This window comes from Haliaeetus albicilla, chromosome Z, assembly GCF_947461875.1.
Source record: "Haliaeetus albicilla chromosome Z, bHalAlb1.1, whole genome shotgun sequence".
Classification (NCBI taxonomy): Eukaryota; Metazoa; Chordata; class Aves; order Accipitriformes; family Accipitridae; genus Haliaeetus; species Haliaeetus albicilla.
Window position 1 is genome coordinate 42,622,886 of NC_091516.1, and position 13,533 is coordinate 42,636,418.

General features: G+C 41.4%; 1 protein-coding gene across 2 annotated transcripts; it reads right to left on the minus strand.

Annotated features, from left to right (window-relative positions):
• Nucleotides 1-170: 170 nt before the first annotated feature.
• CHRNA6 (cholinergic receptor nicotinic alpha 6 subunit) lies at nucleotides 171-11,581 on the minus strand. Of its 2 annotated transcripts, XM_009922151.2 has the most exons (6): nucleotides 11,226-11,580; nucleotides 8,747-8,886; nucleotides 6,852-6,896; nucleotides 5,622-5,731; nucleotides 4,516-5,503; nucleotides 171-2,288 (listed from the first exon to the last, which is right to left on the minus strand). In XM_009922151.2, the coding sequence occupies exons 1-6, from the start codon at nucleotides 11,302-11,304 to the stop codon at nucleotides 2,166-2,168; spliced, it is 1,485 nt and encodes a 494-aa protein (XP_009920453.1). In that variant the 5' UTR covers nucleotides 11,305-11,580; the 3' UTR covers nucleotides 171-2,165. The 2 variants fall into 2 exon arrangements, with proteins under 2 accessions (XP_009920453.1, XP_069633531.1); XM_069777430.1 differs by lacking the exon at nucleotides 6,852-6,896 and having other exon boundaries at nucleotides 11,226-11,581.
• Between the last annotated feature and the right edge of the window lie 1,952 nt (nucleotides 11,582-13,533).

Genomic DNA, 13,533 nt, shown 5'->3' on the forward strand with positions numbered 1-13,533 from the left:
GTCTTTCCTGTAGAAATGAAGGTTTCAGGCTCAGAATGAGGCTCTCCTCCCTTTCTTTCCCCTCTCCTCCTTTCCGATTAAAGAGCCAGCACAACAAATGTCATTTAGTAGCTTCTCTACTATGTTGTATAGCAGGGAGATTTAAAAAAAATACAAATTCTTCAAGAAAGTATATCCCAGGAGTGGTATTTAATTGACAGGCTGACAAAACAAACCATGCTTGTTCATACATCTGTCTGTCAGTCACTACATAATTATGCAACATTCAGGGGAATTACAGAAAATACGTTTTTCTTCTAGAAAATCATGACTTCACATATTTCAACTACTGGATTAAGACAGTTATATTCTTGTCATTCCACCCTTATCTCTGACATATATATTTATTCAGCCTTATTCTCTTTATTATGGAGCATTAAAAGAGAGTAAAAGGCTAGTCAGGGACTTCAGAATCAGAGTCATACTTTCCAAGGACTGGTGATGTTCAAAGCAGAGACTGGTACATGGCAGACACTGAAAACACTGCACTGACACTGTACAGTTAAATTTAGAGCCTCCTATAAGACAGAAGGGCTTTTTACTCTTGAAGCCGTTGGCTTTAATTGGAATGGTTCCTTTTAGAGAAGAATCCTTCAGCACAAAACCAAAAGGAATCTAAACAGGCAAGTAACCTGAGGGTAAACTGTCCACATCAGGTGCACATCTACAAAGTGTTTCAGGATTAAGCACACTAGGATTGGGAACCTGGTTACATAGCAGCAACCTCAGCCCCAAAGGGAAGTGTCCCTACAATTACAGGTTTGAACACACAGCACTGACCCATGACGAGCCAGCAAATAGAAAATTGCTGCAGAGATGTTTGGACCAAGGTGCCCAGCTTTGCATAGGATTCATGATAGCCAGCCTTCTCCTGCTGTGATGATCTGTGTAATCCAAGCTGGTCTTGGGTTTTAAAAACACAGGAAAACTTAGATCAATCCAATATTGTTAAGCCAATTTTGTCTATGATGAGTAGTTACTCAGGGACAAACCCTTCCCTGTTGGGCTTATGTCTGAGCCTGAGCAAGCAAGAGTTTTCAGAGCAGAACGTGTGGACTGGGACCACTGTTAACCTGATGAGAAAAATGTGGCTTGGAAATCCTACTGGAGCTCACCAAGATGTTGGTATTCAGTATCAGGAAGTAAAGGGGACTTTGGTCACATGCAAAGTTAAGTGGCAGATGAACTAGTTTTTAAAGGTCTAAGCAGCATGTAAATTTCAAATGTGGATGCCTTACACGGTAACCACAGATAGTTCAGGTCTTTTCTGGTCTTCCATAGTGCATCCAGGTTGTTCCTCTTTGGTGACTCGAGGATGCTTCAGATGATGTCAGCAAGGCTACTTGCAGTGCAAAATACTAAGTTGGTTTGTCTTCAACTATGATTAAGTAGTTAAGACCTGTCTGACTTCAAACATAAACGTAAACATGTACTTTGTTGATCTGGGACCCTCCTTTGTGTACATATACTGCAGAAGATGGGAACTGCTTATTTTAGATTGTATTGAAAATGTTACAGGGCTGAGGGATTGGTTTGATTGTATTTTTATTTTGATTATGGTCTGCTCTGACACAAGAACACAATAAGGAACACTAGTCCAGTCAGTATGACTGTGGTATCTCATCTAAGTGCCATACCAAAGACTAGCTGTTGTACAAGGAGAGAAATAGAGAGGAAGTGTAAATTAACTCAAAGCTGAGGAACAGTTATGATCAGGAGAGAAAAATGAAGCCAGGTAGAGTCCTCCTTGGGCAATGCACTCAGAAGTGCCTGAACTGTCCTGAACCCAAGGAAAAAGCTCAGTAACTTCAATCTGCTCCTGTGATCCTCAGTGCAATTGTTATAGCTGATCTCACTGAGGAAAAGACAGGCAGGCACTCTAAAAATCCCAGGCATTCCATCATAGAAAGACCACATGCTCATCTCCCATTTTCAGTCCTCTTCTCATTCTGTTTTGGATTGTTTGCCTTCCCAGCAGACCCTTCCCTCTCTTTCTCCTTTCCTCTGTGGCTGAGTGCTGAGGAGGTGATGAGCAGAGGGGTTATGTAAGAGGAGAGAAATATAGGGGACAGTTCCGAGCCGAAAATGAAACAAGAACAAAACTGGATAAAAAGGAGTGGCTCAAGTTATGTATCTGCTATTAGTGGCTGGATAAAGAGCCCTGCAGTCCCAAACACACAAAGGATTATAAATACCCAGAGAAATACTCTGTCTATCACCATAGCTATGTATTTCCAATCATCTTCCACCTGCAAGAGAAAAAAAATGAAAAGGATAAACTACATGTAATGTAAAATGCAATTGCGAGTTGACATTATGCAGTAGAAATGTCCCTTGTACTTTTGAATGTGAGGAAGAACATACTTGCAGTCAAGAATGTTGCTTGTCATGCTTACAGTTGCTGCAGTTTTCGAGTGTTTTTAGAGAGGGCTGATTTTCTAATAGTTTTACCACTTTTGGCTGAGAACATTCAACACTGTTCTGGTCTGCTGAATTTTTCTAAATATTCAAGTCTGTTGGCAAGCTATGGCTGTGACGCTAACATTAACAAATAGGACCTGCTCACATGATGGGTGCAGAGTGGGGTGGTTTAACAGCAGGCAGAATCACCATAGCTGCACATCACTAGACCGTGTCAGAGGATTTATCCTGACAGCCCACACAAAAGACAGTTTGCTATTCCAGCCTGATTTGCCACACTGTCACTCCAATCAAGCCCCACTGATTTCAGCAAACTGGACAGCTGCAGTGTCATGTGCTAAGCAGGCCAGAGTGGATTTTGTATGTCTGAGAGATACACCTTAGAACCACATTCAATGAAGTTGCTGTCCTTTAAACTGTACCTACATACAAGGACCACTGCATCAGAACAACATTCACTCATATAAAACTAGTGACTGGTTAAGAGCTCTCTGCTGAGGGATCTTCCACTTGTATTCCCAATTTCTTGATGTTTTCCTCCAAGAGGCTGCTGGTGTACTTCTTGTGAAAGAAAATGCAGCAAGAACTCCAGCTGCTCTAAATGTTGCCACAATTTTTAAAGGGCTTTTATTTATACAGGACTAGTGCATGATATCACCCATATGGCTTTGTATGTCTGGCTGAAGCAGAAGCAGTCTGCAGAATCATTTCCTCAGTGCTTGCCTGAGAAAAAAACCCCTTTCTTCCCCAAAGAGAGGATTTTTCCCAAATGAAAAATCCTGCTTCCCATCCCTAGTATGTTTTGAAAAGTCAGATACAGAGCTGCTGATACACACACCAGACTAAGAATACAATTTCATGTGGCAGGAGAGATTTGCAAAATGCAAATCAGCAAAACTGGCAATGGAAGACTTAATCATGAGCTGTATAATCAAGGTGGCATGTTATTCGGACTGCTTCATGCAAGCCTCTTCTTTTTTAGAGTGCATCAGAGAAAACAGCTGACTACAGTACATGGATATGTTTCATGCAGCTGATGTGGCAGTAAGAGCTGGGCTAAAATACTGTGGCCAAGCAAAACATTGTCTAAATTCCAATGTGTCTCATTTTCTATGACACAAATTCCAGTTAGGATGAAAGATTTATAACCTCACACAAGCAAATCCATTAGTTCAAATGCTAAGTCTCATTTTTAAATTCCTCTCTCTCCTTTTTAAAAATCTGTCCTTATTCATCTGTTGTCTGTTTTCATTCAGCTGTCTTCCTCCAAAACTCAACCTTTATTTCAACATATGTTTGTCATGGCTGAAAATACTGTATTGTTGAAGCCACAAATAGTCAAATCACTGTAAAGAAATCAGAACACACCAGACTGAAAGTACAGACAACACCATTCTGAAAGGAATATCTTTACAAGATTTATCACTGGCTGAGAACAGTTCTTCTCCAGATCAACTACTGTGCTGCTAGACAAGCCCTGTTCTTTAAAAAGCAGTTCCCAAACCTGCTTGTTCCATTACTAACACAGAAAAGCACCCTGCTTGGTAAATAGCATGCTTACTATTGAGATGTCACTGCTTACCAGGGCTGAGCAGTTGGTGAGCAGTGGAAGAGGGTTGCTTCTGAGGATCTACAGAAGTAGGGTTGGAAGAGACCTTGAAAGGTCCCATCTAGTCTATCCCCTGCCCTATGGCAGGATCAACTTCGCCCAAACCGTTGCTGATCAAAGTTCATTCCTCATGGCTGCAACAAGCTGACTGACGCTCCTCTTCTTTTCCTTTGAAGGGTGAGCCTCATGTCTAATTTAAAACTGTCTTGCTGCTTAAATGATCCACTGGGGATAGAAGGAGAGCAGAGGAGATCACTTTTCTTATTCCATCCCCAATGGATGATTTATCTTCTCCCTTTCTGTAGGAAAGTTTGACCCATTCACAGGTCTCAAAATTTGTTTCTCTAGACCCAACAACTCCAGTTTCTGTGGGCTGTCCTCCTAGACCATGTTTTCACTTGCTGGAAGTGTGGCACCATGGGCAGCTGGGTGGTTACCTCTCTTACCTCTTTGGTTTCATTTTGAGACCTCATGTTCTCTGCGATGAACTGAACGCTGCTAATGACATCCTTCACTTCTGGGGAGTACTCCATGTGCTCTGCCATCCATTTCAGTGACTGATGGCTCAGTTGTCTTCTTTTGGTGGTAGTGAGTTCAGTTGCCTTATCACAGTGACTGCATCGGTGCTCATTGTGTAATTTGGTATCTTTGTGTTTGCTGTGCTTTGACTTGCCTGGCATATTGGCGGATCCTTTCTTGTTTTTTCTGGAGATGTTTTTTTTCTGCTGTTCTAGTGGCCTCTGCATCAACAGGACTTTGGGGAGCAGGCTAAGAAAGATGGTTTTTACCCATGTGGGCATTGTGTGTGTGGTTGGAGTCCTGTAATGTATATTCAGGACGAACACAGTGATGACAATTGACAGAGTCACAAATATCATAGTGAAGAGTAAATATTCACCTACGAGGGGAATTACTAAGGAAGTGGATGGGATTGTTTCTGTGATCACCAGTAAGAATACAGTCAAAGAAAGGAGCACAGAGATGCAAAGAGTCACTTTCTCACCACAGTCAGATGGCAGGTAAAAAACTAACACAGTCAGGAATGAGATGAAGAGACAGGGAATGATCAGATTTATGGTGTAAAACATTGGCAACCTTCGAATATAAAAGGAATATGTTATGTCTGTGTAGATCTCTTCACAGCAGTTATATTTGATGTCATGTTTGTAGCCAGAAGCATCAACTATTTCCCATTCACTGTTTTCCCAAAAGTCATTCATATCTACTTTGGATCCAATGATCAGAAGATCAATTTTGGCTTTGTCATAGGTCCATGAGCCAAATTTCAGTGAACAGTTCTGATGATCAAATGGGAAAAAGGTAATATCCATAGGACAGGAGCTTTTAAAGATAGCTGGTGGGGTCCAGGTGATCATTCCATCATAGTGAAGGAGGGCTTTGGTCTTCCCTTCAACTTGAAAATCTCCCACAGCACTAGAAAGACAAATAAGGCAAAGAAAAGAAAATTAGAATGAAAGTAAAATGTCTTTCATGGACACTGCAAGAAGACACTTTTGAGAGAAAGGGTAAAACAGAAAAGTGTTCCTCATACTTATTATACAACACAATATCTGGTTTCCAAATTTTATCTGCTGGTACCCGAACAAATTCAATGCCATCATATTCTCTGGGATCCCATCGCAATTTGTAGTCATTCCAAATCTGAAAGAAGAATGGACAAGGATTTTAAAACCTTGTATATCAGCAAATATCTGCTTCTCAGATCTTCCTGTAAAATGACAGGCTATGATAAAGACTGAAAGTATAGCACATGTAGAAGGGGACAATGACCCGAAAGACAAGCCCTGGAGAAACACCGGACATATATGAGTATTGCTCACATTGATTTGCTACTCCCTCCTCTGTGAGGGGGATAGGATGCCAATTTTTATCCGTTGCTGACATGCTGAGATCTCTTCTCTGTCTTGCTACATCAGTATAGACCCTTAGTTGTGCAAGGTTACCTCCCCACTGCAGAGAGGAAACACAAGCCTTGCTGCTGCTGCTGCCATGAGAGTGCACCCTGCAGGTTAAAGGAGGCCAGCATCAAAGGAGAGCAGCATCCTAATGAGAAAGGAGGTATATATGCAAACTAACAGGCAGCTGCTGCCAGGGGATATTATTGGTTCCACAGGAGTAGTGAATTACCAAGTCAGGGGCAGTGAGGGATGCCCAGCAGCTCTCTTGCATCGCTGTCTAGTGCCTTATCATAGGGTCATGCTCCATGCTCTCGCAGCCTACCCTGAAGATCCTGATCATAAGTACAGTATCTTTTATAGAAAGCTTTGTGTGGACCACAATCAGTGTCTTAAGGAAACTGGTTTTGGTGGAAGTCGGTTTGTTTTTCTCAGCAGTTTAGGTCCTCTAAGGATCTTTGTCTATGTATAAATGCTAAAACCATCAGGAAAAATGGAGACATGTTCCTTTTGCTAAGAAATGTTTTGGTTGGATTATTCAGTATGGAGATGACCTAGGACCGCAGAGCTGCATATTTAATCACTCTTTAATGGGCACATCCAGCTAGATTTACCAGATAAACCAATGATCATGAAGTTGGAGGACAGTATACCGCACAGGAAAGATGGGAGATGTAACTTCTTGGAAATAAGAATAAAGAAATTACTTTTCCAGATGTGGCTTTGGTTAATGGAGCTTATCCTTATTCATACCTTTAATATCCTTGTTACAAAACAAGCACTTATTCTATAGATGTAGCTTACAAGGTAACACACGTTTCATCATATGGATCAAAATGGATGAGAAATGCAATGCAGTCACTTACATGTCTTAGCCACAAATTTGTCTCCATAATCTGATTGACTTCATCCTAGAAAGAAACACAGGCATGTACATCTTCACTCCATAAGTAAGTCAGTTACAGTATCCTGAGATGGCCACAAATTTATTCAATAAAAATGGAAACTAGAATTCCATATTAACCGATACCAGATTTCTTCTGGCTGTTTTCAGGGGGCTTACATATTGTGCACAGTCATGTGGAGCTCTACTGAAAAGTTTTTAAAGCTCTACTGGAAAATTATGCCCCACAAATATCAGACATACAAAGAGTTGCACTGTTTTGCCAGGCGCCTGAGTACAGGGAGAACACAAAACTTACATTTGTTCTGACCAGTACCGGAGGAATAAGGTTCTGCTGGTGGCTATATGTTTTGTTGGATTCAGTGTTTAAAAAGCTCTGTTTACACAGTATGGTACTGGTCAAGATTCAAGGAAAATGGCATCTGAACCACAGTGTTCGTGCATTTCTGTGCAAACCTGTAGAGCAGACGCACTCAACCAGAACTAAACTACATCACTGTTGGACTGAGACCTTCTTTTTACAGTCAATTGTTGCTATTGCCAACCAGTGATGAATCAGGAAGGTGCTGCAAGAGACACAAAAATAAAAGATGGATCCTGTTCTAATGAGCCTTCAGCCTAGAAGTATTCAGAAAGACTCATATTACATGTGTTTATGAATGCAAGCTGACATTCACAATGAAAATATCTGCAAGAATATTGCTTTGGGTGGTTCTCAGTTTTTAAGCATGTGGACTCAAAAAATTTAAGATATTTACAAGCCAAAGGTAGAAAATATTGCAGGTGAATTTTGAACATTTCATACTGAAGATAAAGCATGAAGATCATTTTGAAGGCCCTGTAGGGTTCCTGTCTACAGATTAAACTATGTAGGTTCTTGTAAAAATCATGACTCTTTCTTGGAAAATTCAGCTGATTTTCTTATGATGTTCCTTTTTTTCTCTGAAGACAGCACTCAGAGCCAGGGGCTGCAATGTGAGACAGAACTGCTGAAACCTGCCAAGCTACCTGTAACATGGAAACAAAATACTTTGACAAAGGAACTCTAAAAGGTGACAACTGCCTTCACCAGGAGGACTTACAATGCTTTCATTTATACTCTCAGATAACTTAGCTCCCTGGCTGCTGTTGAATATTGCTCCTCACTGTTTGCCTGTCATTTCATTATGGACTCAACTAGGCACCTCAGAATCAAAACTCAGCCTCTGTTCTGTGGACAATTTGCTTCACAGAGCAGAGTTCAGCAAGGGTTAAAGTCAGGTTTTGCTTCTTCCACAGTCCCTCTGCCCTGCCCAGCAGGTCTGCCACCTCAGACACACCCTTGTATACAGCGCACTCCAGAACACACAACATTCATTCCCAGCCCCACACTTTAAAACACCACTCTGCAGGCTGCACGCCTCTTATGTTGTTTTGAAACAAACAGACTGAAAAAGCATGCAAAAAAAGAGATTTTATCTCCTGTGACCACTGGGAAATGACACTGCCCCACAGGAGAACTAGGCCGCATTACCCAACATGGACACAGCCAGGTGTCTGTGGAGTGGACTAGCCTTGCAGAGAGCGGACTCGAACATTTGGTGCTGCTGCTCTGGGTGCCAGAGACTGCTGCCTGGAGTGGAGGGATTTGATGCTACAGAATAAGCAAATGAATCCATGTATTTCGAACTGCTCATTTGAGCAACTGAGCTGACGGAAAGAACAGCAGAGGTCTCAGCGTGTACACGTATGCACACATGACGATGTCAGCTATGAGAGTTGTAGGTGCAACCATCACAATTACATCTGCTGCTTTAGCAACTTGCGTGTGTTTGCAACCATCCCCAAATCTCAGCAGTATTCTGTAACGAGTCTTACCACATTTGTAAGCTGGGTAATGGCCACTTCAAAATACACTGTGACAGGATCAGACACATTTTCCACTGGCCTGATGAACTGGTTGTATTGGGAGAAGAGTTTGTGAAATAAACGTTCCTCTGATTCACAGGCTGTGGTATCTGTGTTAGTAAAGAACAGCAATGTCAGAGGTAAGGAAGAGGGAGAGAAGGTGCTGGATAACATATGAGTCCATGCTATATTTCTGGATCCTGTGCTTGTGACCATGTAATGAGCACAGAGAGAAGAGGGCTGCCAGTATGCTGTCAGCTGAAAGCATTCTCCCGCAGGATGTTGCCCACCACTCCCTGTCTCCTCAAAGTGTAAGGTAATGGCCTGAATGGAAGTGTCTCCTAAGCTAGATCTAGCTTATGGGCCTCCATTTGGCCCACCCGGATATCAGACCAAAGTAGAGTAAGGTGGTGTGAAGCAGAAAAAGAAATGTGGTGGATTTCATCTTTGGCAGTTTTATGGTAAAACAGAGTTTATGAAAAGCATAGCTACTTACTCAGAAAATAAAAGCCTGAGGCTGCAACTGCTGGATCAAAATCTATGTCAGGGACTCTGATTAGGTCATTATAATGATGCCTCCTATTCTCAAAAACTATGACTACATTTTATCCTCATGTTTGCCATTTCAGCTCTTTAGATAGCACAAGTTTTGCTCTGAAGGAAGTTAATTTAGTAAGTTCTGTAAGAAAAAAAGTGGAAATATTGCAATTTCATATAGAATAGCATGCACTTTTGTAATACAGAGCTGTTCTTTGGGAACAAACAGATCATAGCTGTAACTACCAGTCAATGCAGGACAGACCAGATGGCTTAAAGGGAATAAGGTATATGACAGACACTGAGCTGCCTCACTGCAGAGACAAGAAGAATGCTCTTAATCTGTTACATACAGCCCAAACCTGAAATTGTTATTTTCGCAGTGCTAAAGGCTACAGACTTTGATTTCAAAAGGAAAGATTAAATCATGTGGACTCTGGTGACATCAGCTTAGAAAAATAATTGCTATTTCAATGCACTACTATAATTCAGCACTTAAATTCAAAATAATTCATGAGACAAAGCTTTAGAACTTGCTCCTCATATTGAGCACAGCTGTGTTATCAAAGCTATAGGATGATGCCAAAGATATTACTGATACAACTGAGGAAAAATTAGTTTTTCAGATACATAGTCATTAAGTTTTTGTGTTAGTCCCAGACTGCAGTAGAACATGTCAGGAAAGCAATCATGCTAAGCCTTTATGACTGCAAATATTAAGCATAGAAGGGGTTTGTGTCGGGCAGCATGGTCTCTGGCACAGCATAGGACATAAACTTGCAACGGACATTTCCTTCAGTGAACATAAGGGCCTGTGGTTGCACAGGTGTCCTACAGGGAGATGCTTAGTCTCAGCACACTGCATTGTTTTCACGCTTAGGCCATACTTCCCCTGGTTTTGGGGGTGGGGGGTGCGGGGGGGAAGACATTTCTGCCTCTAAGGTGATACAAAGTATGCTCAGATTCAGAGGGTTATCACAATTAAAAGCTGAAATGTTGGTTACTGGTGACTTACATGTATGGAAAGAAAATTCTAGTAAAACTTCCATCATCCAGAGAATGTACATGAATGTCTGTAATGTTTAGATGTTTGTATATCATGTATTGTGCCATTCAAAGAAGAAATTGCAATTTCCTTTTCAGATTTCCTCAGCAACATCCATCACACTGTGACTAGAAGTACCCTACTGTGGGATCACAAGTTTCTTACCAAAGTCTCATAACTAAAGCTGGTAAGTCTAAACTCACGTTTCATTTAAAATTTTCCTACTGGCTTCTTAACAGAGACATGCTTTAAAGTAACAGAAACAGAAAAGTATTCAGGCCTTTCATTTTTATATTTGATTTAGAGATTCTTATCCCATTGGTGCTGCTTTAAGACAATGCCTTATGCCTTGCTAACACAAGCACTGTAATTCATACATGTCTTGGTCATCAGCAGAAGTGAGACTTTAAAAAAAGACATAGTGTCTTAAAAGCAAAAATCCTGCTGAACCTCAGTGAGACCTGTGCATGGAATCACTCCAGCATATTTAACTATAGATCACAAACAACAGGGAATAAAAATACATCAAGTTCTCACTTTTGAAGTGAGAGTACTGAATGTGCACATCTTTAGCCTGCATTATTTAAGCAATTGCAAAATTCAAGCACCAAATAAAATTACTAGAACTCCTATTTAATTTTCATTCTTTGCTAGAAATAGTTCATCAATTAGTTATCAAACCAAAATGAAGAGGTTTATATGTGAACACTAGTATTGGTTTAGCTCTCTTAGAATACTGTTGAAATGTTACAGATTTCAGGTTAGAAATAGCTGGTAGAAGATTTACATTGAATTCATTCAAGGAAAACAGAAGCAGAGACAGTGACTAGAAAATATTTTAAGAAACTAGTATCAAAGAGAGCCTACCTTTAATCAAGGATGTGAACACGAATGCCCACACACAGAAAGCAGGGTAACACCAACACAGCCACCTCTCAGAATGCATTGCTAGCAGCAGAATAGAGCTTCCTTTTGAGAAGAGAGGTTTGGGGAAAAAACAGAAGGCAAGAAGATAAGCCCCCTGGACGGTAAGTAGGCGGTACAAAGATGGATTTCAGTTTTGCGTTTGCAGCAAACTCTGCAGTCTGCTCAGCAGAGCAAAACCTTGCAGAGTTGCTTCCACTATCACGAGGCGAGGAGAGCTTATGCTGTGCAGAGAAGGGAGTCGGGCAGCATCCTATCAGGTGACTTTTCACGTTTCCAGTCTCCCGCACCCTTGCCTCTGGGGAATATATTAAGAGTGCAGGAGAGAGAGGAAGGCAAGACACAGGGCGGCCAGGATGGAGCGGGGGAGGAATTCACTCAGCCCTCCACCCACTGGTTAAAGAACACTCATCCAAAAGCAGTTGCTTTAGCTATTGCCTGGTGCTCACCTGGGTGAGTCCTTCAGAAAATGCAGAATGAAACAACTTCAGTTTCTTGGTTGAGGACTAATTCTGCAGCAGGAGAAATGGATGCTATATGGTTTTAACACCTCTACCAGAAATCATCCAAACATTGAAATAAACAGCATCATGTGATAGAATTGCTTGACAGTATTCTGAGTGAATAAATCTCAGGCAAGGAGATTCATTATTGCCATCTGAGAGGAACAACTAAGCATGTTAAATCCTTTCCTGACAGACAAGTCAGCTCACAACATCAATTTTTCTATCTTTTGTGTGTGTGTGTGTGTGTGTGTGTGCAGTGATTCCTGTGCCAGTATCCTGCTAGTGTGGAAATGGAGCAGTAGAATAAAGGAAAAATATTGGGTGCTGTTACAGAAGTACCTAACAGGCCAAGTTCACTGGGACACAGTGTTACTCTTAATCACAGAAGTTAAAAAAAAAAATGGAGATCATGATCCTGTAGAGATTAATGAGTGTTCACTCCTCAAGCATTCAGTATGCATGTCCTTGCAACAGGAACGCCTGAAAAGAATCTGTAGGCAAACGGTCTGAGAAACTGAAGGCCCTGTTTCACTGCAAGAGGAATGGAAGGCATCACAGGGTACTTGGTGCCATCGAGCCTCCCAGAAAGCAGCTCGGACAGTGAATCTCCTTTATGTGTGCTCAATCCAGCATGAACTAGTCTTACTGACTGGGTGAATGATTTGATCAAAACAGAAATGCTGCTGATTTCCAGGCAGTTACATTGTTGTGCAAGTGTGGAGTGAAGAGAAAAGCCATAAACAGAAAAAAGACGTCCTTCATACTGCATAATACAGAGGCAATGCTGCAGTTCAGGATAAGAAAGTGATTTGTCTTCTACACAAGTTGTTGTTAAAATATGGGTAGAAGGGAAGAGGTCTATCTGGAAGAAAGAGACTAAGGAATGAGTTGCCTTTATAGAGAAGATACTTGAAGTGGACAAAGTTGCCCATGGCAAGTTTTGAGGGATGAAAAGGCCATCTTGGAGGACTACTAACAGAAGCCCTACTCCACAGCTCACTGGAGTTGGGGAGCCTTGAGCAGAGAGATGACAAAAAATCAAACCACAAGAGTGTTTGGGGGGCTGGGAGTCATCCTGCACTCTCAAAAGCAGCAGAAAACTAAACATGGTTATAAGTGGAGACTGCAAGGCATGGCTTTGAGGCACATCTCCAAGCTGAAGTTAGATATAAATTCTCCTTACGAATGATTTTAAGATTAAAATGTGGGTTTCAGCATAGTGATTTTTCTTGTAAATTTCCATTTTGCCAATATTTTCCAAGGGAAAAAAGTAAAACCCACAACACCCACTTTGCTTTGTGTCTGGTTTTCCCAAGTTGCAATGTTTGTTAAAATCATGTTAACAGTTGAGGTCCATTACCTTGCAGTTCCTTCACCTTATCCAGTGAAGCTCATACTTCCTCCTTGAATTTATGCTGCCGTGGTGCACTGTGGCTAATAGAATTACGCAGCCATGTGGCATCACAGGATGCCTGTGGCTGGCTGTAGTCATGGCATATGCACACCTGTTAAAGTCCAGTGCTTGTAGAAAGATGACATATGGTAACATAGTCAGATGCAATTTGGAAACAAACTGACCCCAAATTAAAACGTTTTGACATTTCCAAACTTCTCGTTCTTCCAAGAAACTGACACGCCAGGGAATTGGGTGTGAGAAGTTAACATACCTTCAGACGCATATCTGGGTTAAACTGAAAGGTCTTCAGAGGTAAGAGTAATCAGTGCATTTCCCCTCCCAGTAGGAG

Coding starts and splice junctions, on each gene's coding strand:
- CHRNA6 (XM_009922151.2), bottom strand. CDS start 11,304: ATGCATTCTGAGAGGTGGCTGTGTTGGTGTTACCCTGCTTTCTGTGTG. Junction 8,887..11,225: donor GTTCACATCCTTGATTAAAG/GTAGGCTCTCTT, acceptor TTACTAACACAG/ATACCACAGCCTGTGAATCA. Junction 5,504..5,621: donor GATATTGTGTTGTATAATAA/GTATGAGGAACA, acceptor TTGTCTTTCTAG/TGCTGTGGGAGATTTTCAAG.